General features: G+C 52.6%; 2 protein-coding genes across 10 annotated transcripts in view; one reads left to right on the top strand and one right to left on the bottom strand.

Annotated features, from left to right (window-relative positions):
• The first annotated feature begins 2,390 nt into the window (after window positions 1-2,390).
• On the top strand, window positions 2,391-23,989 carry WIPI1 (WD repeat domain, phosphoinositide interacting 1). Of its 4 annotated transcripts, none has more exons than XR_013923056.1 (14): window positions 2,391-2,515; window positions 3,574-3,656; window positions 5,185-5,354; window positions 8,412-8,508; window positions 12,275-12,372; window positions 13,341-13,433; window positions 13,717-13,787; window positions 14,340-14,447; window positions 14,794-14,958; window positions 15,140-15,247; window positions 16,445-16,566; window positions 17,302-17,402; window positions 21,467-21,627; window positions 23,851-23,989. XR_013923056.1 is itself a non-coding variant. In XM_080356322.1 (13 exons), exons 1-13 carry the CDS (start codon window positions 2,445-2,447, stop codon window positions 21,512-21,514), a joined length of 1,335 nt encoding a protein of 444 aa, XP_080212448.1. In that variant the 5' UTR covers window positions 2,391-2,444; the 3' UTR covers window positions 21,515-22,175. The 4 variants fall into 4 exon arrangements, 1 of the variants encoding a protein (XP_080212448.1); XR_013923058.1 differs by lacking the exon at window positions 23,851-23,989 and adding an exon at window positions 19,182-20,051 and having other exon boundaries at window positions 21,467-22,185; XM_080356322.1 differs by lacking the exon at window positions 23,851-23,989 and having other exon boundaries at window positions 21,467-22,175.
• Window positions 22,468-26,871, bottom strand: part of ARSG (arylsulfatase G) — a 39,181-nt gene continuing 34,777 nt past the window's right edge. For 5 of the 6 annotated variants that reach the window (XM_080356325.1, XM_080356324.1, XM_080356323.1 and 2 more), the window contains exons 11-12: window positions 23,881-23,971; window positions 22,468-23,570 (exon numbers count right to left, since the gene is read on the bottom strand). In XM_080356325.1, coding sequence (XP_080212451.1) covers window positions 23,236-23,570; window positions 23,881-23,971 — 426 coding nt within the window. In that variant the 3' untranslated portion in view covers window positions 22,468-23,235. Of the gene's footprint in view, window positions 23,571-23,664; window positions 23,802-23,880; window positions 23,972-26,871 lie in introns of those variants that run through there. The other variant, XM_080356328.1, reaches the window with a different exon arrangement.

Here is a 26,871-nt window from a genome sequence, read left to right as displayed (position 1 = left end):
ACAGACTCCTGGTTATCATGAATACCACTGAAGGATATTTAGCAGGTTTATCCCCTGTCAAGATCTTTTATTTTCTATAGCAGATTTCATTCAGACCTATCAGTAGGAGCAGGGTTTTATTTCAGAGGGAAGAGCTTGGCTGGAATTTAAACACCAAGCCCAGGAAAAGCCTAAAAGCTGTCCACAGGTACCTAAACCTTCTCTTGTCCAATGGCAACACACAGGATGCCCCAGCGGGGAGCAGCTTTTCTAGGCACTGCGGCCGATTTCCCAGCTTCTTCACCTCCGTTTCCTCTTTGAGGCTTGAATACAAACACCCAGGGTGGAGAACACAAACCAACATCTGTCATACAAAGTTTTCCAGGTTGAAAAATACTCACAGTCAGATGGCTGCACTCTGGACTGGTTTTAGAGCTCCTGACAGAGTTGAGGTTGTTACTGTTAATGGTTACTGCAGTCACAGGATTGTCAGGAAAGGGAATGGCCCTTTGTAACCCGATATATTCTTCCCAACAAACGCACACATCAGAGCAAGAACTATCCTTCTGCCGCCTCTGCTTTCCTCAGGTGTGACATATGCCCAGATCCCAAGACCAACCTCAGAATCTTACTACCCTAACTACTGCCTCCTTCCAAAGCTGTGTTCCTGAAAAACCAGTTTAGCTATTTCTTTATATTCCAAACATCAGAAACACCTCATTTCTTTATGAGAAAGACCTCAACTTCTGCTTCATGCCCAAAGCCCAAGTGCCCTCATTTGCCAGGGCACAGATCCCGAGATCTCCAAGGTTTTCACACTGTAGCAGAGGACAAGAACTGCTTGTTTCTCCCACCTCTGCTAATTAAACAGCCATTGTAGGCTGAAAGGAAGATTGACCAACGGGGTTGCATCAGTCAAGTTACAAAAATAATCATGTTGCCCAAGCCTCAGATATTTTTGTGGCTCTGCTTTTTCAAGGCTTCATTTTAAAACCAGCTCATGGTGATTACCCAAGCAGCAAAGATCCAGCTGTAGCAGTTGCTCAGAAACTGGGGCTTTTTTGAAACACAAGGCACTGACTCCCTGTTTTGGCTTGTTGGGTATTCTGTTTTGGTTTTGAACTTTTTCCTGCTCTCCAACCTCATTTTCCATCTGACATCGCTGTTTCAAAATCAAGCTATGCTGATCCACAGGGACAGTCTCAGGACACGCACAGCCAGCTTTTCTGTTTCATTTTGGGGTTTTATTAGAGCTTCCCACTAGGCCCCTATGCATAGAAGATATTTACCCCCTAAACACAATGAACTTAAGATGATTCCCCTGCTGCCTTCACAGTGTCGCTCATGTATTCCATGTCCTAGGGACGATCTGCCATCAGCCTCGCTCCAAGCTAATGCTGTTTTGAAGCTCTTTTCATACTTTCTCCCCAAAATCAATCATCATCACAGTTGCAGGTCTTAAACTCCACAACAGGTGAATATTGCAGACACTCCAAGGCCCTCGTGCTGCAAAGGGGGATTAATCTAGGCAGATATGTGTCCACATGGAATCTGCCTCATTTGGATGGTATTACATGTGGCTCTTTTTCCAAAAGTCCTGTGGTGCACATCAAGTGATCGAGGCCCAATGACTTCAGCACTCACATGAGGATTACTCATCTAATTAGGGGTTTTGCAGGCTCTACTCCTGTGTTTCTGTGCACTGTTAATGTCATTGTACTGGCTTCTAGAACATTTGTCATTTAACGGCTGGCTCTGGGGTTTGTTTTTCTTTGTATTTGCTGCAGTAGATTTGACCCCACAAGGTAGCAGTGGCATTAATCACATGAATGAAGCTGTTCTGTGCACAAACGCTGTAAGTTTAGAGGGTAAATGTTGTGAAAACGGGAAAAACTCGATGCTTCCAAGACTCATTTAGCCAAGGAGGCAGAGAGGAGGGTTGTCTTGCTTTCTGGTCAGCGACTCAGCGGTGCCATCGTCACTTTTCCCGCATCACCGGACCCTCCCACGCCCCAGCGCCTCACAGCGCTTCCCCAAACCAGACCCGGCTCCCCCCGCAGCCACTTGTCGCCATGTCCCCCTCGGCAAGACAACCCTTTTCCAGGTTGTCACGCCGCTCAAGCCACTGCAGGCAGCGATGAGCCCCCCCAGATGTGCCCTGTCCCCCAGATGTGCTCCCCCCTCCCCAACAGCTGCCCGCGCTCGTCTGATGCAACCACAACATCACCACGTGGCCACGCACAGCTGTTCACCGCCGCCAGCCAATCGCAGCCGGCTCCGCTGAACCTGGAGGCGGGGCCGTCTCATCCGCCTCTCGCGGATAGGTTAAACCGCGCGTCCATCCGCAGATGGCGCGGCCCCTCCGACCAATGGGAAGCGGCACCGCCCCTGGCCGCTGCCTGCGCGGCGGAGCGGGCCGGGGCCGGCGCGGGGGCCGGAGCGGGCCGAGCCGCCGCGCCCGCTCCATGGAGGCCGCGGCCGAGGCCCCGGGGGGGCCCGCGGTGCTCAGCTGCTTCTCCTACAACCAGGACTGCACGTAAGCGGGGCGGGAGCCGCGGGGCGAGGGGGGAAGCGACGGCAGCGCGGCGGTGGCCGGGCGGGGCCGGACGGCTCGGAGCGGGGCCGGCCCTACGGGAGTGACCCCCGGAGGAGGCTCTTCGCTCCCTTCCAAGCCCTGGGGGATCCCTCGGCCCCGTCTTGGGGGGCACCTGGCTCCCCATAAACACCCTCCGGTGCCCCATGTTGGGTCTTTGGGAGCCCAAGGGAAGCAGCAAATTTAGAGGAATCGCCGTTTTCCCCCCCTCAGCAGCTAGGGGAGCGTTTTCGGATGGCTGGAGAAGTCACTTTGCCCAGGGGTTTTGTCCCCTGACCTGTGGCCACTCTGTCAGTGGCCCGGTTGCCCAGGACTCAGTTGCTCTGTGTGAGCAGCCGGTGCTAAAGAACCATCCCAGGACAGAGGGTTTTCTGGGAGCCTCTCACCCTTCCCTGTGTTTCACCTGCTTCCAAACTGATCATTTGAGAACCATTTCCAAGTGGGACAACAACCATCCAGCAGAAGCGACTCCACAGTCCAGAGCCGAGATCAGGTCACAGGCTATGAGATAAGAATCACAGACACCACTCACACCTGGCAATAGCGTTACCTCTGCGCTTACTGTGTCTAAAACAAAGAGCATTTTGATGGGCAGCAATGTGGTGCTGACGTGAACCCACTGGTCACTGCCACAAACGCTCTGCGTTGGTATTCTGGGCCAGCTGCTGATTTAAGACTGAGATGCTGCTGGTTGCTATATCTGGAACAGAGCAGAGCCAGTGCTTGGCATGGCTGTGCCTCACATTACATGCCTGCACACACTGCTGCTAGCAAGAGCAAAGCTCCCACAGCCCACAGAAATCAGTGTTCTTCTACAGGCTACCTCAGGATTCTTGGGTTTGTCACCTTCCATACTTTAGGTTGAGAGTAGAAACTGAAGTCTTGCCTTCATGGATCACTGTGCCAGAAATGACACCTTTCCTCTGCATGCAGGGACTCTCTTGCTGTCACCTGGAGGCCACAAGATCTAAGCTAACAAGCATTTTGTCTTGTCTTTGCAGCTCCCTGGCAATTGGAACCACAACTGGATACAGGCTTTTCTCCTTAAGTTCTGTGGAGCAACTGGACCAGGTCCATGAAAGCAGTAAGTCTCCTGTTTCACTGCGGTGGAATATGAGCTGACAGACTTTACCTGTGGTACTGCACTTCAGTTTGCCTGGAGGGGCTGATCCTGCTCAATGCCACCACACATGTGGCATCTGTTTCTGCTGTACCCACACATCAAGAGAGGGACAGTTCTGGTTATTGCCTGGTGCACAGCAGCTTTCAGAGCAAGCTGCAGCCTTGGAGAAGCTTCTGAACAGCCAGCAATACCTTCAAAGTTGAAGGAGCCCCTCAAGTTTAGAGTCCAGCTTATTTCTCACTATTGTCAGTTTGACAGCAGCAGTTTCTCCTATAAACCAGCGCTCAGAGGTAATTCAGCACTAGGAAGTTTCAGATCTGCAGACAGGAGAGTGCAGACTCCCAGCACGGATGCTGGATAACTCACAGGCTTTTAGCCCAATGTGGTATTTACAAGCAAGATGTTTTTAACAGGTTTTCCATGTAAGAAGGTCATTCACAGCAGGCTTTCAGCTATTAGCTGTGCTCAGAGCAGCATGCAATGGCTTCATAGCCCAAAACAAGACAGGCCTCACAGAGCATGTACTCTGGTCTGGGTCACACCACAGCCAGAAGTGTTTCAGCTGAGATGGACCCAAGATGCTACACTCTCCCTGCTGGCCATGAAGGGAGCCTTGGCAACCAGACAGAGCTGCATTATCTGGCACAGAGTCCAGGTTCCTTTCTTCTTTAATCCCCCAGAGCAGCTCAGCTGCTATACAGCAACAAGCCAGAGACATATTTCAAAAGTACTTAGGATTTTTGATTGCCCCCAGAGTCAGACCAAGGGTCAAAGAGAAACAGATCCCTGCTGGTGACACTCCAGAGGTGACAGGAGCAGTGCAGGACAACCCAAGCACTGGCCACCATTCATGACTATCAACACTACAAGTCACAGCCCCTGATGATTTAGGTAGAGCTCCCCCAGGACCATTGCAACGGCACCTCCTCCACACAACAGGAGGTGTCCCAAACATGGTCTCTGCAAGACACACCAGAGCTCATCACAGCCCCAGAGACAGGGAGGGATTAAACAGAGCGGCATTCCCCAAGGAGACTGGGAGAAATAAGGCACCATGGAGAATAAACAGTGAGTTACACACAACTTGTTCCTTACCTCAGAAAGTCCCAGCTTGCTCACACCCCTCCAGGAAAGGCCCCAACTAAGCTGATCCTCTTCTCCCATAGCTGAGCTCCTCCTTTTTATATTCCCTTCCCAAGGATTAACTACAGCTGGAGGACCAAGGATTAGCTTCAGCTGGAGGGCCCTGACAGCACTGTCAAAGGGGACTGACTTAAATTCTGCCTTCAGGGGAAAGTTCATTAACTCCTTCCTGCTCTGACCTAAACACTTTGTGCCAGGTATGAGAAATTTTTTAAGAAAAGCAGATGTTGAACACGTTCACACTGAGTCTTCCGACCCGATTCCCTTCCGAGTGTCACTGGTTGCTGCAAAGAAACCAGCCATAAGCCAAGCTAAAGACTCTGTCTTTCCTTCCTTCTGTTCCCAGATGAAATCCCAGATGTTTACATCGTGGAACGTCTGTTCTCCAGCAGCCTTGTGGTTGTGGTCAGTCATGCCAAGCCACAGCAAATGAATGTGTACCACTTCAAGAAAGGGACAGAGATCTGCAACTACAGCTATTCCAGTAACATACTGTCCATCCGGCTGAACCGTCAGGTAAGAAGCCGGGGAGGTGGGTTGGGCAGGCTTGTCCCACTCTGGCTCTTTGCTGGTGTTGACTTTGCAGCTGGGAACCTGCTGCCTGGGTGGGTTTGCACAGGGACAGAGACATGGGGCTGGAGGGGTCGGTTCTTGTCCTCTCTGACCCGCTCCACTTCAGGCTCGGTGACCTCTGACAAAGGAGCAGGAGGGCTGTGGATCTACTGCAACTGTTTGCTTCGGTCAAACGAAGCTAAGTCCTTGTGTTCCTAGCAGGTACACAAAGGCTTTTTGTTGTCTGCCTTCTTGCTTATTCAGCACGCAGCTCTGCCAAAAAACCACCTTTTCATCTTCCTCCCTCCCCGGGATTCCACATCCTGACTTCAGTCCCACCTCTGCCACATTGGTTGCAAATGAGACCTTCAAAGTCGGTAACAAAACCCAGGAGTAACTTGAACTCCGTGCATGAGGCGAAAGGCTGCTTCTCCAGTACTGCTAGCAGCTTGGTTTTATATTTAAAGGTGTAGAAAACATTCAGGCCACTTAGAAGGAGGCTTTTAGAGTGTTATTCCCTGAACTGACACAGCCTCCTGAACCCCTGAGCCCTTTTGGAGGATTTTAAGTCATCTTTTCTTCTCGTCCGTAATTATTTTCAAAATATATGCCATAAGAAGCAGAGGACGTTTTACAATGAAGAAATAAGCAGTCTGTGTAATTGCATATAATCAGCCTCTCCTCAGTTAGCAACACCGAGTCCTGCAGTAAAGCTCTCCCATAAGGAAACTCTGGGTTGAGTTTCCAGTAAAACTGTGTTTGACCAGAAGTTCCTGTCCTACAATTAAATCTGGCCTAAATTGATTTTTTTCCACTTAAGCCTACGACGGAGCTGGCAAAATAAGGACTTCCTTTGGATTGCAGATAGATGTATATGTATAAAAATAAACTGGGAGGTTCTGCTTAGCAGCTCTAGGAGATTAGTATGAGAATAAAATAAGTTCAGGCTTTTCCCCATGTGCTGTGCTGGATATTGCTTGAAGATGATGCACAGGCCCAGCCGTGCATCTGTGTTCCTTGGCTGCTTTATGAGCTTGGGTTCAAATCCTCGACTCCAGACAAACCTGGAGAGATCAAAAGATGCTACAGGTACTTGGGTATATAGAAGAGAAACCGGTGTTTCAATGTACATTCAAGATCTAAACCGGTGGCACTTGGGTTCTGCTTGTGCTGTGACCTCTGAGTCCCTTGCCTGGGCTTCTGTGTGAAAGCTGCACTCATTAAAAGTCCACAGAAAGCCAAATCCCATACAAGGCATTAACACAGGAAAACAGCGGCAAGGAGACCAGGAACAGGTCTCAAACAACTGGTGCGTGTTTCAGTTTGACCTCTCTGGGGGAAATCCTCATTGTGCAAACGAACGGGTCCCTCGGTTGTCGCTGAGCTGTGGGAATTCTTGGTTTCAGGTTCCATTATAACTCTGGAGTGTGTTAAGGTAGATCAGGATTTGTCTCAAAGTGAGGAACCTGCCCTCCCCAGCTCCTGGGGAGCTTCTTCACCTGCTCACTTCCCACCCCATCGCTTCCCTGGATTTTGTCCCTGTCAGTGCCAACATATCTCGCTCTGGCTGTTTTGCCATCATCTGGAAACCTCCCTACACCTGTCCCATCAACAGCAGCGCGTTTTGGAGTTCTGGGAAAGCACGTGGTGGCTTTGCCGAAATCAGCTGTATAAATACAGCTCTGACGGTCTCCGCTAGAAAGTTGGTGCCTGTTACTGTAGAAAAGGCAAAGTCTTCCTGGAAATGCAGAATGGCTCTGACACAGCCCCAGATGCTGTGGTTAGCAGGAATAGAAGTGGGAAAGAGTTTGATCCGAGAGTAATGGTGGAGCAAGGCGAAGGTTTTCTAATGTGGGTGTTTCAAGTTAGTGACTAAGATCCGCATTTAGATACTAAATAACTGGCCTCATTTCTAAAGAGGTGGAGGCTTCCTGGACATGGATTTGGGTGCTCCAGCTTCAGGATGGATGGAGTCTGGCCTTATGGTTTTATTGGGAGGTTTTCAGCACTTCTGGACACTTGGCACTAAACGTAGGTGGACTTAGAAAGCACAACCCTTCAGACAGATCCAAAGCCCAAATCCCACCCCCCCCAAAATGCCTTTGTGGGAACACACAGAGCTCTGGACCAAGCTGGGAAACAAAGCTGAGCGGTCACGGAGACGACGGCCCAATGCTGAGGTTATAACATTCAGATTCCTTTTTCCTTTCTGCCTTTCCTCCCATCGCTTGGCAGCTCCTCCCATAGCGGCGAGCGGGTGGGTGTTCCTGAGGAATTCGGCACAAGAGCTACAAGCACATGAACTTGGAAATACCCTGCCCATCTGCCGAGGTGGTGTAAATACTCGCTGTGAAACGCTAACCACTGTCACTGCCGCTGAACAAATGTTTCCCAACTCGGTTTTTATGCAATTCCGCTGCACAGCTCAGGGCACATAAAGCAGATTCTTGCCTGCTGATGCCAAACGGAAAAAGAAACATTAATTTGCTGAGCGGATGCAGTAGGTTTAGCAGCAGTGGGAGGCACGTCACCTAAATGTTCACTCCCAAGTCAGGAAGAAGTTGGGGCAAGGGACATATAATCCCATCTGTAGGGATGCTGACTGGCAGGACTGGCAGCCTCTCTGCTGCCTGGTCTTTATGATCAAAAAGTAAATTGATATGAAAAGAACCGCAAAGAAAAGTTCAGGTTGGAATGGATGGCAATCCAGGCCCAGCAGCTGAGGTGTAACGCTGATGTATCTTCTTGTTCCTGGGGCCTGGGCTTGTGGAAAATCAGCTCTTAGAGTCACAGAGAAGCAACAGATGTTTTATCTGCTTTCTACCCAAGGCCAGGCACAGGCAGCTCTCAAAAGCAGAGTCATACAAAATCAAAGGCTGTTCAGTGAGAGGGGATGGGGAAGCAGAAGAGATCGTGTTTCTGTTACGTTTCAGCGCGTGAGAAATTCCCGTTGAGTTTTCTCTGACAGCAAAGATGTGCCTGTGCTAGTGAGGTTCATGCATGCCCCTTGTGTCCTTGCAGAGGCTGGTCGTTTGCCTGGAGGAGTCAATTTACATCCATAACATTAAGGACATGAAGCTTTTGAAGACTATTCTGGATACGCCTCCAAATCCAACAGGTAAGCATGGGAAAGGCAGAGAGCAGCTCTGCAGGAGCTTTGCAGAGCCACAACACTCATGTGAGAATTTAAACCAGACTGTGGTTTGTGGATCCTAATTCAGCATCGAGGAGCCAGAAATACATGGAAGCAGTCAGCTGGGCTTGGGAGAGCAGAAACCCTGCCTTGTGCTGAGCAAAACCCTGCCCTGTGCTGAGCAAAACCCTGCCCTGTGCTGAGCAAAACCCTGCCTTGTCCTGAGCAAAACTCTGCTCTGTACTGAGCAAAACCCTGCCTTGTCCTGAGCAAAACTCAGCTCTGTACTGAGCAAAACCCTGCCTTGTCCTGAGCAAAACCCTGCCCTGTGCTGAGCAAAACCCTGCCTTGTCCTGAGCAAAACTCTGCTCTGTACTGAGCAAAACCCTGCCTTGTCCTGAGCAAAACCCTGCCTTGTGCTGAGCAAAACCCTGCCTTGTCCTGAGCAAAACCCTGCCTTGTGCTGAGCAAAACCCTGCTCTGTGCTGAGCAAAACCCTGCCTTGTGCAGGGCAAAACCCTGCCTTGTGCTGAGCAAATGCACCAACAGAGCAGAAATGGTCAGCGTGGTTTGACTTCACCTCCCAGGTTCAATCCCTTCCTGTCCTTGCACGGGATGTCTGTGCAGCTCACAGCTTCCCACAATTGGCCTTTACTCTGTTTCACAACCAGGAAGCTGTAAGGCAGGCCAGGACTGTAGCTTCCCTCCACATATAACAACCTGACACTCTCCCTGAGGGGCTCCTTCCTTCACCATGTCCTGCAGTCAGAGGTTCCCGTGCTGTCTCTGCTCCCCAGACCAAAGCTCCAGCCGAGCTCTGCATTCCCGCACACCTGAGGTTCTCTCTTGCCCATGGACGTAACGCCAAGGTAGAAAGCTCCTGTGATCACTGACAAGCTTTGGCTCAGCTCCCAAAGTGCTCAGCGCTGTGAGGATCACCTGGAGCAGCAAACGCAGCCGGCACAGCGCTGAGTCCCTGCCAGGGAGTTCCTGGGCTGCCCCGCTATTATTCCGCGCGTGCTGCAGACCCGAGGGGCAGGGCAGGTGGCTGCAGAGCGGATCCTCTCTGCGAATCCGGCTTTCCTGCTCCTGGGAGAGGAGCTATTTTGAGCTGCGGAGAGGGAAGCTTGGCCGAGCGCCCGCGGCAGCGCTGCCGCTGTGACAGCCCGGCCGGTCCCAGCTGCAGCGTCGTCACACGGGTTGATGGAGAAGTCACCGATGTGCTCACACTCCGGGGCTTTCGAGGGCCGCTCTTCCGGCAGCTCCCCTGACCTACTTCAGGTCTCAACAGATGGCTTCTCCATGTGGATTAAACATACTAAATACTGCAAATATAATTAAAGTTAAAAAAAAAAGCCCGGCAGCGGCAGGAAGGGCAGGAATACCCAGGCCTGGAGCTGTTCTGCAGTGGGGCTGGGTGATCAGGTTGTGGTTTAAGAGCGACAGCAATCAGCGCTCGCCGGGCCAGGACAAAGCTGCTGCGGATCACAAGGCTTCATATGGGCTTGATTTTTTTTTTTAAAACCCTTTTACCGCAGCAGCTGTCATTGCAACGAGCTGAGTGACAAGTGCTGTGCTGCGCCTGCTACCTCTGTCCCTGGGCCATCTGCTTTGGTTCCACGCGTGACCCCGAGGCCAGCGTGTCGTGGGCACACCAGCCTCACTGCTCTTTGCACAACCCTCTTCGGAGCGGGGATCAGTGGTGAGGGGGTGTAGGAGCACACAGTAAGTGTGATACCCCCCAAAGCGCGCGCCAAGGACACAATAAGGACCGGGATTTGCTGTGCGCCCACCGGGCAGTTGCAGTGGGATCCCTGTTCTGGCCAGGACCTGTCTCTCGCTCCAGCCTCCTCTGTGCAGGAGAAGAAAAAACCCCACACATGTTTTTCATGTGTGCTCAAGTGTGTTGTTTTCCATGTGGCTCATGTCAGGGGCAGGATTTGCACCGAGGGGGGTGCAGCGCTCACGCATGGGTGCACATCTTGGAGACAACCGTAGCTTTGGAAACCACCTCCTGTGGCTCCCCCCCAAGCCCCAGCTCCGACAGGACCTGCTGGCTCTGGGGCAAGACCAGGCTCCTCCAATGCATTCTTTTCCATGCTGCTGAAAGAATCCACCTGTGATGCGGCACTTCCAGAGGTGCCATCCTGAGCAGAGCCAGCTTGCTGCTGTGTGCACCAACCCTCACCGGGACTGTGAAGCCACTGAGAGCAGAGGAGCATCTTCAAAGGCTGCCCGTGTCCCTTGTGATCCTTGTTCTTTGTTGGGCCCTGAGGTCAGCCCACAACACTCGCATCTGTGTTTTCCCCTGGCCTGGCTTCCCGGCCGCCTCTCCCAGGCAGGCGGGAGCAGAGGCAGCGGGTGACTCACTCCAGCCACTCAGAACTTGCTTTGTTTAGCTCCAGCGCTCTCCAGATCCCCCGCTTAGAGAAAGGGCTGCGCTCGTCCCCTCATGCTGCCCGGGCTGGGGGAAAACCACCCTGAAAAGATACCCTTGCTCATCATGAGCGGAGTCTCTGGGTTCTCTCTGCCTTCCTCCCATCCCTTCCTCTTCGGGTGCCTTTTGCTCGCCTGCACTTTGCTGCTGCCTCGCCTCTTCTCCCCGGTGTGCGCATGATGTCAATGCCTCTGATTGATTGATGGCGAACGGATCCCTGGGGCCTCTGGCCGATCCTGCAGCTCCTGGCTCTGCCGCGGTCTCTTTGTTTAGTTATAAACAATGACCTAAAACGAGAGCTCCAGCCGATCCTTCCCCGGGCCAGAGCCGTGTCCTGACACGGCGGGTTGCACAGCATGTGTGTGCGCGTCCCTGTGTACGGACGTGCACGTTTGGGGTGTCTGGCAGCGTCCTCCGCAGCCTTTAACCCCGCGGCTTCCCCCGCACGAGGGACAAGGTGGGACCCCCGGTGGGGGCCAGGAAACTCGGGTCATGCTGAAGCCTTGAGTCGGGTTTGGGAGGACTGTGGGGACGTGGTGCAGGAAGCGAGACCCGTGTGCGTGTGACACGATTCACCGGGGTGGGTGCTGAGACAGCGGCAGAAATGAGAGGCAGGAAGATGCTCTTTTCCGAGGTCACCTGGGGGCCGAGCGGATGGACACATCCATCCATCCCTGTCTCATCCCGTAATTCCTGCTCACTTTGAAAGGGATGTTTGAGAACCTTTATACTCTTGTTGGCATAAAACCAGATGGCTGTTATGGGGGACAATTCCTCCTGTGGTTAAAACTTAGCTACGTTCAGGTTCCTTGTCAGCCAGAAACTCCTTGTACAACTGTGGTGTTTGCTTTGCCCGTCTCTGCTTCCCTTTTCTGTTGAGAGAAAAAGGAAACGGCGCTGCCCAGCCCCACAACCGCTGCTCATCGGAGCTTCTGACCCGGCACCCACACCCTGCGCACATCTGGAGGTGCCCAGATGTGCCTGGGCATGAGCTCTGTGAACTCTGACTCAGCTGTCCCCTGCTGTGGTTCGTGCACCTTCTCAAAGTGGGTGGTGAAGGGGGAGAAGCCAAGACCTTACCCAAAAGCAGGAGCTGGGCTCCTTCTGAGCAGGGTTTTGGGGAGGACGGTGGCAGCCGTACTGTCCCATGCCAGCAGGTGTCCCCACGGCCGAGGCATTGCCAGCGCGCAGCGGTGCCGAACGCTGCCCCAAAATGAGACAGAGCCTGAACCCCCCACCGTGTCTGTGGCCGCCTTTCTGCTTTCCATCCTCCAGCGACAAACAACCTCAGCTGCGTCCTTCTCGCCTTGCCAGGTCTGTGCGCTCTCTCGATCAACCACGCCAACTCCTACTTGGCTTATCCCGGCAGTGCGCCCAGCGGAGAGATCGCGCTTTACGATGGAAATACTTTGGTAAGTGTGAAGCTCGCCCGTTTGGATACCGGCAGGGACTGAAAACAAACAGAACCACAGCAAAGCCAACAGGGCCTTTGGGAGGGATGAATAAATACACTTCACCGAGCTTGGCTGCGAGGGAATTGCGTGAGGCTGGCACGCTCCCCATCCCCCTTGCTTGGACGCCTCTTTGAAATCAGGACATCCACCTCCCAGGACAGGATATTAAGGGAAACGTGACCTGTTACCCCACAGCCCAAAGGCCACTGGCACAGGGGTTCTATATGGGGTTCCTATAGAGGATGCAGCAGCGTATTGCGTGTGACTGATGTGACCAGGGTGGGTTGGAGCTGCTCTGGGTGCAGCTCAGGACCTGGAGCAGCCCCTTTGCCAGCTCGTGGGTTGGGAGGGATGCTGGACTTTAAGTCACGAAGAGGGCGAGGTGTCCAAAGCGCCCCCTGAGGAAATGTGTCCCTGGCTGGGTCACGATGATCTGCTGTGGATGCTGTGGGTTACATAATGCTGTGGCTCTGTACGTGCTGCAGATCTGCAGCAGGGGAGGAGCAGAGCGTGGGGGAAAACGCTGCGGCTGCTGCCAGAGGTACCAGCGAGGGCCTGGGCTCCCCGCAGGCGTCACGGTGGTGGCTCTGCGGCAGGATTTGCTGTGCAGCCAGGAGAATTGCAGGGAAAGCAGCTCTGGCTCTGCACAGAGAAATGCCAGATTTTGGAGAGGGCACAATCACAATCCCGCAGCCTGGAAAGGTGTGGAGCTGGGGACCTCTGCCCCTGCAATGAGCTTTCTGTAATCACGCTGGCTCTAACAGGTGAGGGCTGAGCTCAAGGCAGGGCAGAAATAACTGCTGAGGATGTTGAAGGGATATGACAAGTGCGACACGATCCCACGAATCCGTATCTGCAGGGAATGCCCTGACACGGGCTGGGGAGCAACGTGTCGCTTTGCACTCACGTTACCTTCTGCCCTACAGAAAACAGCCTGCACCATCCCTGCCCACGACGGGCCTCTGGCTGCTCTCACCTTCAACTCCACCGGCTCCAAGCTGGCAAGCGCTTCCGAAAAAGTGAGTGTGCACCTCCACGAGCACCTCCCCGCTGCCCGCGCCCTCTGCCCACGCTGGCACGGAGAGCACGACTCTGAGCTGCCTGTTCTTGGTCACAGCCAGCAGAGGAGGGGCAATAAAAGGACTCTGACTCGTAAGAGGCCAGCATATCGGGTTTGAATCGATCCTGGCTGGCAAATTGGAGGGGCCTTTGCACGGCCTGAGTTTCCTGGGTGTGTCAGAGGAAGGGCTGGCGCTCTTTGCCCAGCTCCTGCGTGATCTTTCCATCTTGCATTTTTTGCAGGGCACAGTCATTCGTGTATTTTCCATTCCTGGTGGGCAAAAGCTCTATGAATTCCGGCGAGGGATGAAAAGGTCTGTTCATTCTTCTGTTGGTGACAAGTACACAGAGGGCTCCCCAAGCAGAAATGTAAACACAGGGACGAGGCAACGTCAGATCCTGGTGGCTTTGGCATCTTTTGCAGAAAGAAAACAAGAGCAAGTATCTCAGATAGAAATGTCACTGTGCCAGACGGCCACACTGTGCCCAGCTGCCTCCGGCAAGTTCAGTGATTCAGTTCAGTGTGTTACAGAACAGGGCGATTGCAGAGAACAGAGGTAGATTCAGTCCGTTTACTGTCCTTCCTTGTTTCTTACTTGAAATAATGAAGTCCCCAAAGTTATCAGCCCAACTCTTGCCCTCTCAAAGGGGGTGCTTTGAAGCTACTGAGTCATTTGCGCAGAGTCCAGGTCTCAGAGGTGGGGATGGGCTGTTGCTGCCCTTCTGCAGGCTCCACCAGATATGAGCAGTAGAGCCATTCCTTCAGGAATGGACCTACTGAATGGGAGCTCCTGTCCTCTGTGAGCAAAGCCGAGCCATTCCTTGAACAGCATGAACTGACCGGTCCTGTCTTTGCTTGGCCTCAGGTACGTGAACATCAGCTCCCTGGTGTTCAGCATGGATTCCCAGTTCCTCTGCGCTTCCAGCAACACCGAGACCGTGCACATCTTTAAACTGGAGCATCTCACTGACAGGTGAGGGGGTGAGCCTGGGTTAACCCGCCTGCCCCATGGCCGGCTGGGCTCCATCTCCTCACCCCGTGCTCTCCAGGAGCAATACCAGCTGCAAACTGTCTCTTTGGCTTTGTGTCCTGAGGGACTTGCTCCTTGGGAAAGCTGCAAACTGCATCCCATCTCCTGGCTGTGCTGGGTTTATGAGCTGCCACTGTCCCCTGCCCGCGTATCCAGCTACGCTGGTGCACAACGTGTGCTCCAAAGAAAGCCTTCGCGTGTCAGATCAGGATCATTTTGGCTGTTCCCGATCTGTTCTGTCATGGCTGCTGGCGGTAGCCCCACTGACGCTGCTTTGTGACCCCCGCAGCCGGCCAGAAGAGCCTCCAACCTGGAGTGGTTACATGGGGAAGATGTTCCAGGCTGCGACCAACTACCTCCCTGCTCAGGTATCGGGCATGATGAACCAGGATCGAGCCTTTGCCACCGTCCGCCTCAACATCTCCGGACAAAGGAACATCTGTGCCCTTTCCACGTACGTATTAACATCTGCAGCCCCTCGACCACACCAGCCCTTGAGCAGACACAACTATCTCTACCCAACACCACCACCCTGGCCCCTTATCTTGCACCCGAGCCACGTTGCGGGTGTGTACTGTGTCTGCGTGTTGTGTCTGTGTGCGAGCAGACTGGGCTCACGATGCTTTTCTCATTAGGATTCAGAAGCTGCCTCGGCTCTTGGTGACTACATCAGATGGACATCTCTATATCTATAACTTGGACCCGCAAGATGGAGGGGAGTGTGTATTAATTAAGAAACACAGGTAACTGTTCCTCCAGATACATCTGATACAGAGGTTGATCTTTTAAAACATGAAGGGAAATTTCACCTGAACGCACAAAATCGAGCTGTAGGAGCAAGAACATTAGAAGTGACTTTGTGATTTTAGCTACCTGATCCAACAGCCGTGGGTGGGAACCACATCAGCAGGTGGGGACATGGGGCTCTTGCAGGAGAGAGCAGAGACATCTCAGATCCCCAGGCATCTGTGGGGCATCTCAGCCTCGAGAGGTGGGCAGGCGGTTCCTTAGGAGATGCGTCCAGCAGTGCAGCGCTGAGCACCGCGGTGGCAGGAGAGCACAGCACCTTCTCCAGGCACAACTGGGTGCTGGAGACCTGACTTTGGGGGTAGGATGGTGTGGAGCAACGGGGGGCCTTCCCTAAACACAAACCCAGGCAGACATGCCTGCAGGCGTGCGGTGCCAGAGCGGAGGCTTCCCCGCCGCTCTCCGCTTTGTATGCAAATTCGATTAAGCACGTAACCTCACCCCCTAACCCGCCCCCCACATCTGGGCTACTTGGCTCCAGATGTGAAGCCTTTGGGGTGGGGTGGGATGTAACATGTGCTCTAAGCCGGGAGGTGGCCGACAGCCAGGAAAATGCCAGCAGTTTTTTTTGTTGTTGTTGTTTAAAAAGCCACAAAACAAAAGGCACTTGAAAGCTGCGCTGTCCAGCGTGCTCCGGCTGCCCTCGGCCCCGAGCGGCCCGGCTCCGGCTGCGGGTTCCTTTGAGCATCGGAGGAGTGAAAAGGGCCCTTGGGTCATGAGTTACGTTACATCATAACTATATCTCTGCTCAAACTCCATCCTGAACTAGCCAGGGCTGCTTTTTCCATCTAGCCCACTCCTGTTGGAAGCCCTTTGGAGCCCCCTCTGTGATTAGAAACACTGTTTGCCTTTGTAACCTAAAGCTTTTGTGGTCAATCTGTTCCCTTCTATTCCCGTGCCAGCATTGTCCTCTAGTCCAAGTGGTGCTTTCCCTATCTTCTGTTTCCCCCCTGCTTTCCTTGGAGAGCACAACGCTCTCCTCTGCAGCGCTGCGGGGCTGCAGGCGATGCTGGGATGCTGGTGGGTGATGTGCTGCAAGGAGATGTGGGTGCATGTGCTTGTCTTAGCTGGTGCTGGGGGAGGAATGGTCAAGACCGGGACTAATTCTTTTCCCCTCTTTTGCTCCTGTGCAGTCTGCTTGGCTCAGGAAAGATGGAGGAGAACAAAGAAAACGACCTTCAGCCTCCGTTACCTCAATCTTATGCAGCAACAGTAGCCAGACAAAGTTCAGTGCCTTCAACTTCGACCATGCCAGGTAAGCATCACGTCTGCCCCTTCCTCAGCCAGAAGCAAAACAGCCACCTGGGGCAAAGTGGAAAGTCCCCCAACCTCCAAGGGTTCACCCAGAAACACCACGTGTGCAGTGCAGACTGGAGCAGGAGGATTCTGGAGCTCACCCAGTTCATCTCCTGCCCCTCAAAACAGGCCAGGAATGTTCTGCTTTGCTTCCCTGGCCCCCTGGCCAGTGCTGCGCCTCCTTGCACTGCAAATGGGCTCGGCAGTGGAGCGGTGACCACATCCAAGCTTCACCGTTTGTCAGGCGGCGGCTGTTGCCGGGCTGGTTTCCAGGAGCTGAAACTCTGGGTGTAGAAGTCAGATATCACGATTTTTTTGTGGCAAGATCACTGCAGATTCTTCCAAACCTGTTACACCTCACCCTAACAAAGCCAGCACTGAATTGTTGCAGGAGAAGACTGGGTGACTGTCTCATTATATTCCTGAGTCTAAAGGTCCATGTGCAGATGTGGATCTTATTCTGAAGTTGGTGGTTATGTTCATGGTAGGTGGAGGAAATTTTGAGCCCCATGCAGCCCGTTCCCTCATCTCTAGTGTTGTTGGAGACATCTTCTCCACAGTCCCCCAGACATCTGCCAAACAGCCGGAGAAAGCAGCTCTGTGCTGAAAAGGTGATAAAATAGTGTCTTTGCTGGTTGTTTCCAGACTCCTTCCATCCGTTTCTCCATAACATTTTGTGTTTTCACTTGGACAGGTTACTCGGAGGACGGTGGTGCCCTGCGAGGAGAGGTTATCCCAGAGCATGAGTTTGCAACTGGACCAGTGTGTCTCGATGACGAGAATGAGTTTCCTCCTGTGAGCATTCGGAACCCCTAAAACTGCAATTCAGCCCTCATGATAAGAAGAAAGTATTAACCTCTTACAGAAGAGATACTGTTGCCCCCACAGCTCACTGTGAAGCCTAAAATAACTAATTAAGTTATAGGGACAGTGCCAGGAAAATTACACCCACCACTAAGTGGCAGCTGGGGATGGGGCAGAGATGATCAGCCCTAATAGTCAGAGGTGGATCTGAACAAACCTGTTGAATTAAGTGCTGATCCAGAATGGCATTCAGATCCAGATCTAACCTTTGTGCCCTGTGCAGATTTCTAGTATTACCAGAAATACCTGTAATTTGACCAATACCATTGTTTAGAAATAAAACCTTAATACTCCGGGTTGCATTTACAGTCAGTAGTATTAGTTTATAGAATGCAACTGGGACACACCTGAACCTCACCAGGCTCTTCATTTCCAAGCTAACTGAAAACTCCTTTTCCAAGTACAAACATGAAAGGCATAACAATTTTAAACAGTTTTACGAATTTTATATGGCACTTTTTCAGTTACCATTGGAAGAAGATACTGGCTTTTTAAAATCTAACCTAAGCCTGGCAGTGTCTCTCCGGCTCCCTTTCCTATTGCACGTGCATTTATCAAGCATCTAACCCCTAAATGGACAGATGTTGGTACCGTGCTGTGATCTGGTTGTAATCAGCAGCGTCTTTGTAATAGTAATGCATTCGTTCAGCAGAGTATTGTCATGGATTTCAAGTTGTACACTTGGCAGACTTTCCAATCCCTTGCTCCGTTTTTACATATCCTGCTGTTGGAGTTTTGCCAGGGGAGGAGGAAGCAAAGACTTTTATCAGGATCCCGGGATTTGTTCCATATGCTGAGGCCGACCTTTGTGAGGCACTTCCCTGTCAACTGATGCAAAGCGTTATTTAGATAAAAGATGACTAGCTCGTGACTCCCTTTGAAACAACACTGCCTAAATCCAGCTCAAATCACAGCGACCTTAGCCCAGTTCTCTTTTGTAACCTGTAACATAACCTGTTCTAAACGGAGAACCAGAGTTTTCCAGTTGTCCTTCTCCATTACCCAAGGAAGATACTTAAAATGTCCCCACTCTGGTCAAAGTCCTGTGGCCATGGAGGACCCGGTGGCCCCAGGTCCCTGGAAGGAGCAGCAAGGCCAGAGAAAAATCCTCTGCCGAATCTGCTCTTGAAACGTGTGGTTTGGGGACAAGCAAATGCCAGCGAGCAGGAGTCCCGCTGCTCCTGGACGAGCCTTCCCGCTGGGAAAAATCCGCCCCAAACCCCCATGGTCCAACAGCAGGAGCTTCGTTAAACAGGCTTTGATCTGTCAAAGTAATTAACCTGCCAGAGCCGCTTACACGTGTAGCGTTAGGGAGGAGGTGGCGTGGGAGGGAAGGCGCTTTCCAAAAATACTCCCCGATGCGGCGGTTTAGCAATCGGAGCTTCCAGGTGGGGTCTCCGCAGGTGGGACTTTGCTTTGGCCCCTCCGGTGCGGCTGGTGATGTGTTTTGCATCTGGTGCGCTGGCTCCCGCGGCGCGAGGGCGCAGGGATTGCTGCTCGGGATGTTTTGATGCTCTGAATTTCACTGAACTCCGCTGTTTTCTCAGCACTGAGATATTTGGTCTCAGTGACGCGTTCAAGGGGGGTTTCAGGCATCGGTCACTTCTGCGCGGAGAAGGAGGGAGAGAAAAACCTGACCTTATCCAACAAAAATGTTTTGACAGCGTTCTGCTTTGCGGAAACATGGGAAGGGTTTTGTTTGTTTTCCAGTGTGCAACAAAAAGGACGTTTAAAAACCTCAAAACTTGTGACAAAATGGAATATTCACCCGCAGCCCACGCCACGAGTATGGCTTTGAACTTGGACATCCTTCTGGAGAAACAGCCGCGCTCAGACCCAGCAGTTCCTCTCCATTTTGAAACATCTTGCCTTCCCCTGACCTCAAGCAAGACTTCAGAGCTGTTCAGAGCGAGGAAAAGCAGCTTCAGTCTAACATCAAATCTGTGGCTGATGGTTGAAAACTGCCTCTTCATTAAACGGGAGGAGGGACAGATCGGAGGAGAGATGAGAAGCCCAAGGAGGGCTCATAAAAAGTGGCCTCAAGAAGAGCGAATGTGGATGTTGCTACAGACGGTGCCAGGGCTGCCGAGGGATCCTGCTGCACGAGGTTAAACAAGTTCAGCGAACGCCTCTTGCTTCCATCGCTGGGGTGGATTAAGAGCTTTCAGTTCTGCTGGTGATCTTGCACAGAAAGAACTCGGGTGTTGCTGAGATGGACACAGGCTGGAGCCTCAGTGAGGAGAAGGGACGGGAAGAGCAAACCCAGCTCTGGCTGCAAACAGTGGCGGCGATGACGGCTGTTTTCTGGTGACCTGCCCCAGCAGCTGCCACTTCTCTGTGGGTTTTGCAGTGCCGGGGAGGTTTCCAGCGCTGTCGGGAGCTGTTGGTGTGTGCACCGCTCGTCCCGCTCCACTTTCGGGAGCTGTGATCATGGTTCTGCCCACCGAGGCACGGTCCGAACAGTTTTGGTGAGGTTTGACAAAATAAATCCTCCAGGATTCAGCAAGCAAGATGGCCCATGTGGACAGGAGGAACGCAGCCAGGGAATCTTATTAAAACTTCTGGGATTCAGTAGGAAAGGTGATTTCTTCCAGCAGATTGCCTGGTGCATTTCTAGGCATACATGACCTGTCCTGCATTTGGCTGCACGCTGAAGCTTGTTGGCGTTGGGACCAGAGTTGATGTGAAGGCGTTATCCAAAGAGCCATTTCATTAAGTCAGGCTGGACTGCAGACAGCGGTCAGCTCCGCAAAGGCAGCTTCCCCTCACTGGTACACAGATAGGCTTTAAAAACATCTTTCACATCAGTTTTTCCCAGAAAGGGCTGTGGGGCATTGGAACAGGCTGCCCAGGGCAGTGCTGGAGTCACTGTCAACCTGGAGGGTTGGACAGACAGAGATGAGGTTCTCAGGGACATGGGGCAGTGCCAGGGGTGGGTAACATTGGACTCAATCTTGAGGGTCTCTTCCACCCAAAATGATTCTGTGATTCTAAGCAACCAGGTTGCAGACGCATCTCCAGCTCCATGGGACCGCTGCTTGCCCAAGTTCCTCCTCGCTGTTTGCCGGATGCGGTTTCGCTCATTCTGTTGCGCGGCTATGAGACACTAATGATTTTAAGTGATTTTTTTGAACAGTTGGCTGTTTGCAGAGGAAAAGCCATAGATTGTGCAGTGAAGCTCTACTCCTCATCACATTTCACGGGGGATGAGCAAGTTTGGTAGAACCTGACTAGCCTCTCCTTCCCCACGGCAGCTCCTGCTGTGGTAGCTCAGACCGGCATTTTGGGCAGCTGGGGCTTGCAGGATTAAGCCCAGCTTATCAGTCCGTATCTGGTGTCCTTTGGGAAACAGGCAATCCAGTGCCAACACATGTGCCTCGAAACTGGGCAAGGGATGGTCCTGAAGCCTTGGAGAGACAGATCCCGAGGAGGAGCTGGCACAGGTCTCCAGCCTCGTCCCGCAGCACAAGTGGCCAATGTGAAACGGTTCGGGGTCCTCGCTGCTGCCTGTTTGTTGTGCTCCTGCTTTGCTCTTTCACTCAGAAGTTTTGCTGATACTTAGGCTTGGCTTCCTCCCCACCTAATCCAGTCTAACGTGTAGATGTTTAACTCTGGGCTCCATCTGGAGACCCCGGAGGGACGCGGCGATGCATGGCACATACACCTTTCCCCTCCTGCCATGCCAGGAGATGAATTTTTTGGGAGTACTTAGTGACACAAACGGACTTCACCCCCAGTCATTGAATTCCTGCTCAGCCCAGTCCCAGCCAGAGGCAGGACACACTTATCACCCAGCCAGATGGCTCCTGTTCCCAGGACTGTAAATTTGGGGAGGGGGAAGAGTAAATAAATAAACCGCTCGCAAATCTGCCTCTGAATGGAAAGTAAAACACTGCAGGACATCCCTCCCCCTTCTCCTCCCATGTGCGTAAAACCAACTTGAAACACAGCCTGTTGCTGGGAAAAGTAAGGCCGTTCTGTTTTGATTTTGGTAGATAATCTTGTGCCGTGGAGGTCAGCCGGGCAAGGCGAAGAGGTCATGATGAGAAGCAAACATCCGCGCTTAGGCCAGCTGCTGGGAAGTGCTTTGGAAAAGCCAGGAGTTTCGAAGAATGCGTTTGTGAATCCCCAAGACAAGAGAAAAATCAAATCCAAGGTGGGCCACTGCTTTTTCCTCTGATACGTTTAAGTGAATACCTGGCCCCACCAGCTCCTTGTTTTAATTCGTGTCTGGGTGGGGTGTCAATGTACTGTATGCACATTGTTATATTTAACCAACTATATGTTAGAACCACAATGTAAATGCTAATTTAATCAGATTTGTATGTAACCAGAATTTTATATACCCATTTGTCCCTTTTCTAATTTATGCTGGTTTATGTGTATAAATGTACGTCTAGGGGGGTATATTAAACTTATGTCTTTGTACAGTATATACATACTGTTTTACCCAGGCAAAGTATTTTTGCAGTGATATTAGATGCCATTTGCTATGTTTAAAGAGAGAATAAAGTGACGGTCTGGCCCTGGCAGTCCTGCTGTTCTTTTTGGGGCCCTAAACATGTCAGTCTTGATTAAGTTTTATCCGTGGGAGGGTGGGTTTGGGGGGCTGCTGCGAGGACAGTGGCTTCCACCCGACCAAGTTCACACAAATCCACGTATGGTTCGTCCACAGAAAGATCTCGGTGCGTAAATCGGAGTCTAAAATTGTTTCAGAAAACCCCCGCCCAGCTGCTGAGACATCCCGCTGGTTTCTTAAGTTTCAGTTGCACCTTCGGTTTGGCCTTTGCACCTGCCCAGAACCGCCCCACCAGAGCTGTCTCACCCCCTCCTCTAGGTTATTAACATAACCCCATTAATAAGCCTCCTGTGGGAGCTGGCGGGGCAGGTGCTCCGTTTCCCAGAGCCCTCACCTTGTGCCAGCCGGGACGTTTCTCTCTGCAGCTACACATTTCCAGGGTCTCAGCACCAGAAGGGACATTTGCTCGGAGGCCCCGTCCTCCCCTGCGCTCCCACCGGCCGCTCCTGTAAGGTCCATTTTAGAGGAAAGCCAAGCAGATTGCCCAGAGGAATCCTCTCCCGAAGCCAGATCTCACAAAAGGGTTTCAATCATAGAATCAGAGAATGGTTTGGGTTGGGAGGGACCTTCAAAGCTCACCTGGTCTAACCCTGTCCATGAGCAGGGACATCTTCACCAGCTCAGGTTGCTCAGAGCCCCGTCCAGCCTGGCCTGGGATGTCTCCAGGGATGGTTCATCCACCACCTCTCTGGGCAACCTGGGCCAGGCTCTCACCACCCTCAGGGGCAACAATTCCTTCCTCATGCTTCGCCTGAATCTTCGCTCCTTTAGTTTGAAACCATCACCCCTTGTCCTGCCCCTAATCCCAGCCTTTGCTCTTTCTCAGCTGAAGAGCCCTACAAAACCCCTGTCTGCTTCCATGTGCCACCAGGTACAGCAGTGGCCGTGCTGCCGAGGTGACAGTCCTGCTCTGCACCAAGGGGACCCTCCCCAGACCCACAACTAGCCACCTCCTTCTCTGGAGACATTCAAAACCCACCTGGACATGTTTCTGTGCGACCTCACCTAGGTGTTCCTGCTCCAGCAGGGGGATTGGACTAGATGATCTTTTGAGGTCCCTTCCAATCCCAAACATACTGTGATACTGTGACACTGTGCCCACAGCCTCCGTCCCTCTCCTCCAGCACAAGTGCCCCGTTCACACAAACCAGACCAGGGACAGGAGCAGCCTGAGTGATTATTTGCTTAAAGACAAAGCCGTGTTGCTCTTCTTCCCGTGTGATGCTCCAGGGTGGCTGCGTGTGTCGCGGGCTGGTGGCACCGGCAGGCCACGTGCTGGGCGTTACAACAGGGGGTGGCAGCCGCGTCTTTGGAGTAATCGGCAATGGAGACGTTGTCCGTGGCGATGTCCTCCAGAGCCTGGGCATAAGCCCTGCTGATGGCAGGCAGCACAGCCTGGTACTCTCTGGATGCCACATCCAAAGGCTCCTGCTCCTGGATGTCACGAGCCAGATTGAAAATGAGGGGTGGCTGGTGATGCTGAGCTGGCCCGACGCTGCCATCGCAAGCCATCGCCCCTCCTGGGGAGGAAACGAGAGAAGAACGCTGCAGTCCCGGGCTGCCCAGGGCTCACCTTTGTGTTCCTCACCCAATCCCACTGTGTCCCAGCTCTGGGATCCCGGGTCCGGCTGAAGGTCTGAAAGTGCTTCCAAGGCCACCAACCCCCCATCACACAGACACAAGGGCCATGTGCTCATCCTTCCTGGCTTTGCTCTGGCTTGAATTAGCCTGAGTTGGTTTTTACCTGTTATCTGCATGGAACCAAGAATTCCAGAAGTTTGTTTTTTTTTTTTTCCCCAGACTTTCCGATCTCTACACGGGACACGGTACCTGTGGTGTAAAACGCCTTGTACTGCGCCAGCCGCAGCGTCTCGATGTCGCCGTCCTTCCCCGCAGCCCCGCTGTTGGGGTGGAGCAGAACCTGAAGGAACAACAGAAACGTGGCAGAGAAATCCCACTGTGTGAGACCCGTTCCCTCCCCATACAAGACTCCATCCCACTCGCATATACATTTTATACAGACATCATTTACAGAGGCATAATTTATAGAGACACTACTTATAGAGATATCATTTAGCCCCTGGACTCTGCGCATCCAACCAAGGTTTGCTTCCTGCAGGGTGGGTGACAGCAAAAGGGCACTAGGAACAGCAGCATCTCTCTTGCGCCCCCTGGCCCTGCACACAGGACCCCCCAAATTCACCTCCCCAGACCAATTCTACCATAAGAAAGGGATGGTGAAGGTGCGGTGGCTTTCAGCAGAGCAGGGCAGAGTATTTGGGAGGCAGGATGGTGAGGTGCTGGAACATCACCCCCAGTCCATCGCCGCTGACTCACCCCGCTGTGCGAGCGCTCCCTGCCCTGACAACAGCCCAGGGAATGGGGGGAGAAGGAAGGGAAGGAGGGAAGGGTGGGTCAAATCTCTCCCTTTCGGTATTTAGGACACTTGATCCACACAGGACGACTGCTTTGGCACAGGGGAGCGAGAAGACAAGTGAGCTGGACGCTTCAGCGGGCTCGTCCGTCAGATAATATCGGCCGTGGAGCCAATGGCTTCACTGAGGGATGAGTCACTCGAGGTTTCCTCCCTGGGAACTGAGTTTAAAAGTGATTCAAGAAATTTCCACTGTGCTAAAAATTAGAAACATCTGCTGAAGTTGTAGGCAGCTGCCGTGCCAAGTTTAGTAACAGCGATCGCAGCTGATCAGCGCGGTGATGCTTCAGCAGGTGCCCGGCGCCCAGTCCTGTCCCGGCACCCTGGGCACCCCCTTTTGTCACCCTGCGAGGTCACCCCGAGGTGTCAACCCACTCTGTCACCCCGAGATGTCAACCCCACGCTGCCTGGTCCGGCCGGTTGGTAACTCATCCAAGAAATGCCAGGATTCAGGGTGGGGGGTGATTTTCAAACGCTCTCACTTTCCTTGATTGCCTTCCATTGCAATCTAAAAAAATAATACACCTTCTGGAATTTGGTTCAAAAGTCATGCTTAAGGGAAAAAAGTTTAAGGTGTAAAGTGGCAGAGGTGGTGCAGTATGATCCTGCTACAAGGAGGAAACCTGTGCTATAGAGTTCCCTTATGCTGATGCTCCTTGGTGAGAATAAAACAGCTCCAGAGCAGGAATCAGCAAATATTCAAGGGCTCGTGATGCACCAATTAATCCACTTGCAGCCCCAAAGCTTCGCCTGCACCTTCAGCAGTGCAGCTGGGACGCTGCCGCCTCGGTATCGGGCACTCAAACCTCCTTTGCTACCAACAAACCTGCCTCGGAAAACTCCACGCTAAGAAAATCTGTTATCATTTACTGCCTGATTAAGGAGCTTGTTTTGAATAATCATTGATAGGTCTGCAACCATTCTATTGATTTGCGACTTTGTCGTTTTAATTAAAAAAAAACCAACCAAACAAACAAAAACACAACTAGAAAAGGGGAAAAAAAAGCCTTTTCTCCCCTGAAATCTCATCTGAACTCTGTGTTCCAGGCTGTTTGCACAAGCGTGGGGAGCAGGCGTGCACCCCCCTGCCATTAACCTCCTGGAACGAGCTCATTTATCTGACACTGGTACCCTTGATACACACTGTAGGATGTGTTTATTTTTACTGTAAACAGCCTTCGCTCAAAACAGGACTTTGGCATAACTCCAGCCCCGTCCCAGGTTGTGCCGAGTGTGCAGGATGGGACCCCAAGCAAGGTCACCCTGGGCAGCTCGTCCCCACCCCGGGGAGCTTGTCCCCACCCCAGGGACCCCGGTTTGGGAGGCAGCTGTTGGTGTGCGGAAACCGGGCGGTGTGACGAGCAGAGGAACTGCTGTCGGGAGGATTTGTGTCAAGGAAAACCCTGTAACGTCAAAGGGCGGGCTGCTGTCGGCCGCTCGCGAGCGGGAGGTGAGAGGCAGAGACAAAAGGGGAGGGAGCGGGGACAGGGACTTGCTCCTGGCCACCCCCTGGGGTGCTGTGTGTCCCCCACAATGTGCACTGTGTCCCCACTGTGTCCCATGGCAGCACGGGCCGCTGGATCGCATCCCTGGGGATGCTCCATCGAGGCTGGGACAGGCAGGAACAACCCAGCCCTGCAGGGGTTCATTCACCCCTGATTGCAGCACAACCCCCCCAAAAAGCTCTGAGTGGGGGTGATGCTGGGGGACTGGAGGAGCTGGTGGGGTGTAGCGCCTCAGGACTTTATTCCTTGGTTTGAAATGCACAGGAGTGGCTGGTGTGGGTCCTGCCCCTTCACCACAGCCTGACACCCAGCAAACCATCATCCTCAACAAAACCATCATCCCCAGCAAACCATTATCTCCAACAAAACCATCATCCCTAGCAAACCACCATCCCCAACAAAACCATCATGCCCAGCAAACCACCATCCCCAACAAAACCATCATCCCCAACAAACCACCATCCCCAACAAAACCACCATCCCCAGCAAACCACCATCCCCAACAAAACCATCATCCCCAACAAACCACCATCCCCAACAAAACCACCATCCCCAGCAAACCACCATCCCCAACAAACCACCATCCCCAACAAACCATCATCCCCAGCAAACCATCACCCCAACAAAACCGCCATCCCCAGCAAACCCTTGCTCCCAGCAAACCATGATTCCAAACCATCACTCCCAACAAATCATCATTCCCAACAAAACCATGATCCTCAGCAAATCATCACTCCCAGCAAACCAGAATTCCCAACAAACCAGAATTCCCAGCAAACTGTAATTCCCAACAAGCCATAATTCTCAGTAAACCATTGCTCCCAGCAAACCACGATTCCCAGTAAACCATCACTCCCAACAAACCATCATTCCCAGCAAACC

This window comes from Nesoenas mayeri (assembly GCF_963082525.1).
Source record: "Nesoenas mayeri genome assembly, chromosome: 19".
Classification (NCBI taxonomy): Eukaryota; Metazoa; Chordata; class Aves; order Columbiformes; family Columbidae; genus Nesoenas; species Nesoenas mayeri.
This window is presented reverse-complemented; position numbering and strand designations above follow the sequence as displayed.

Excerpts from the sequence above, each read along its gene's own strand:
- WIPI1 (XM_080356322.1), top strand. The coding sequence starts at position 2,445 with ATGGAGGCCGCGGCCGAGGCCCCGGGGGGGCCCGCGGTGCTCAGCTGC. Across the intron at positions 2,516-3,573 it reads TCCTACAACCAGGACTGCAC|CTCCCTGGCAATTGGAACCA; the intron begins GTAAGCGGGGCG and ends TTGTCTTTGCAG. Across the intron at positions 17,403-21,466 it reads ACGAGAATGAGTTTCCTCCT|ATAATCTTGTGCCGTGGAGG; the intron begins GTGAGCATTCGG and ends TGATTTTGGTAG.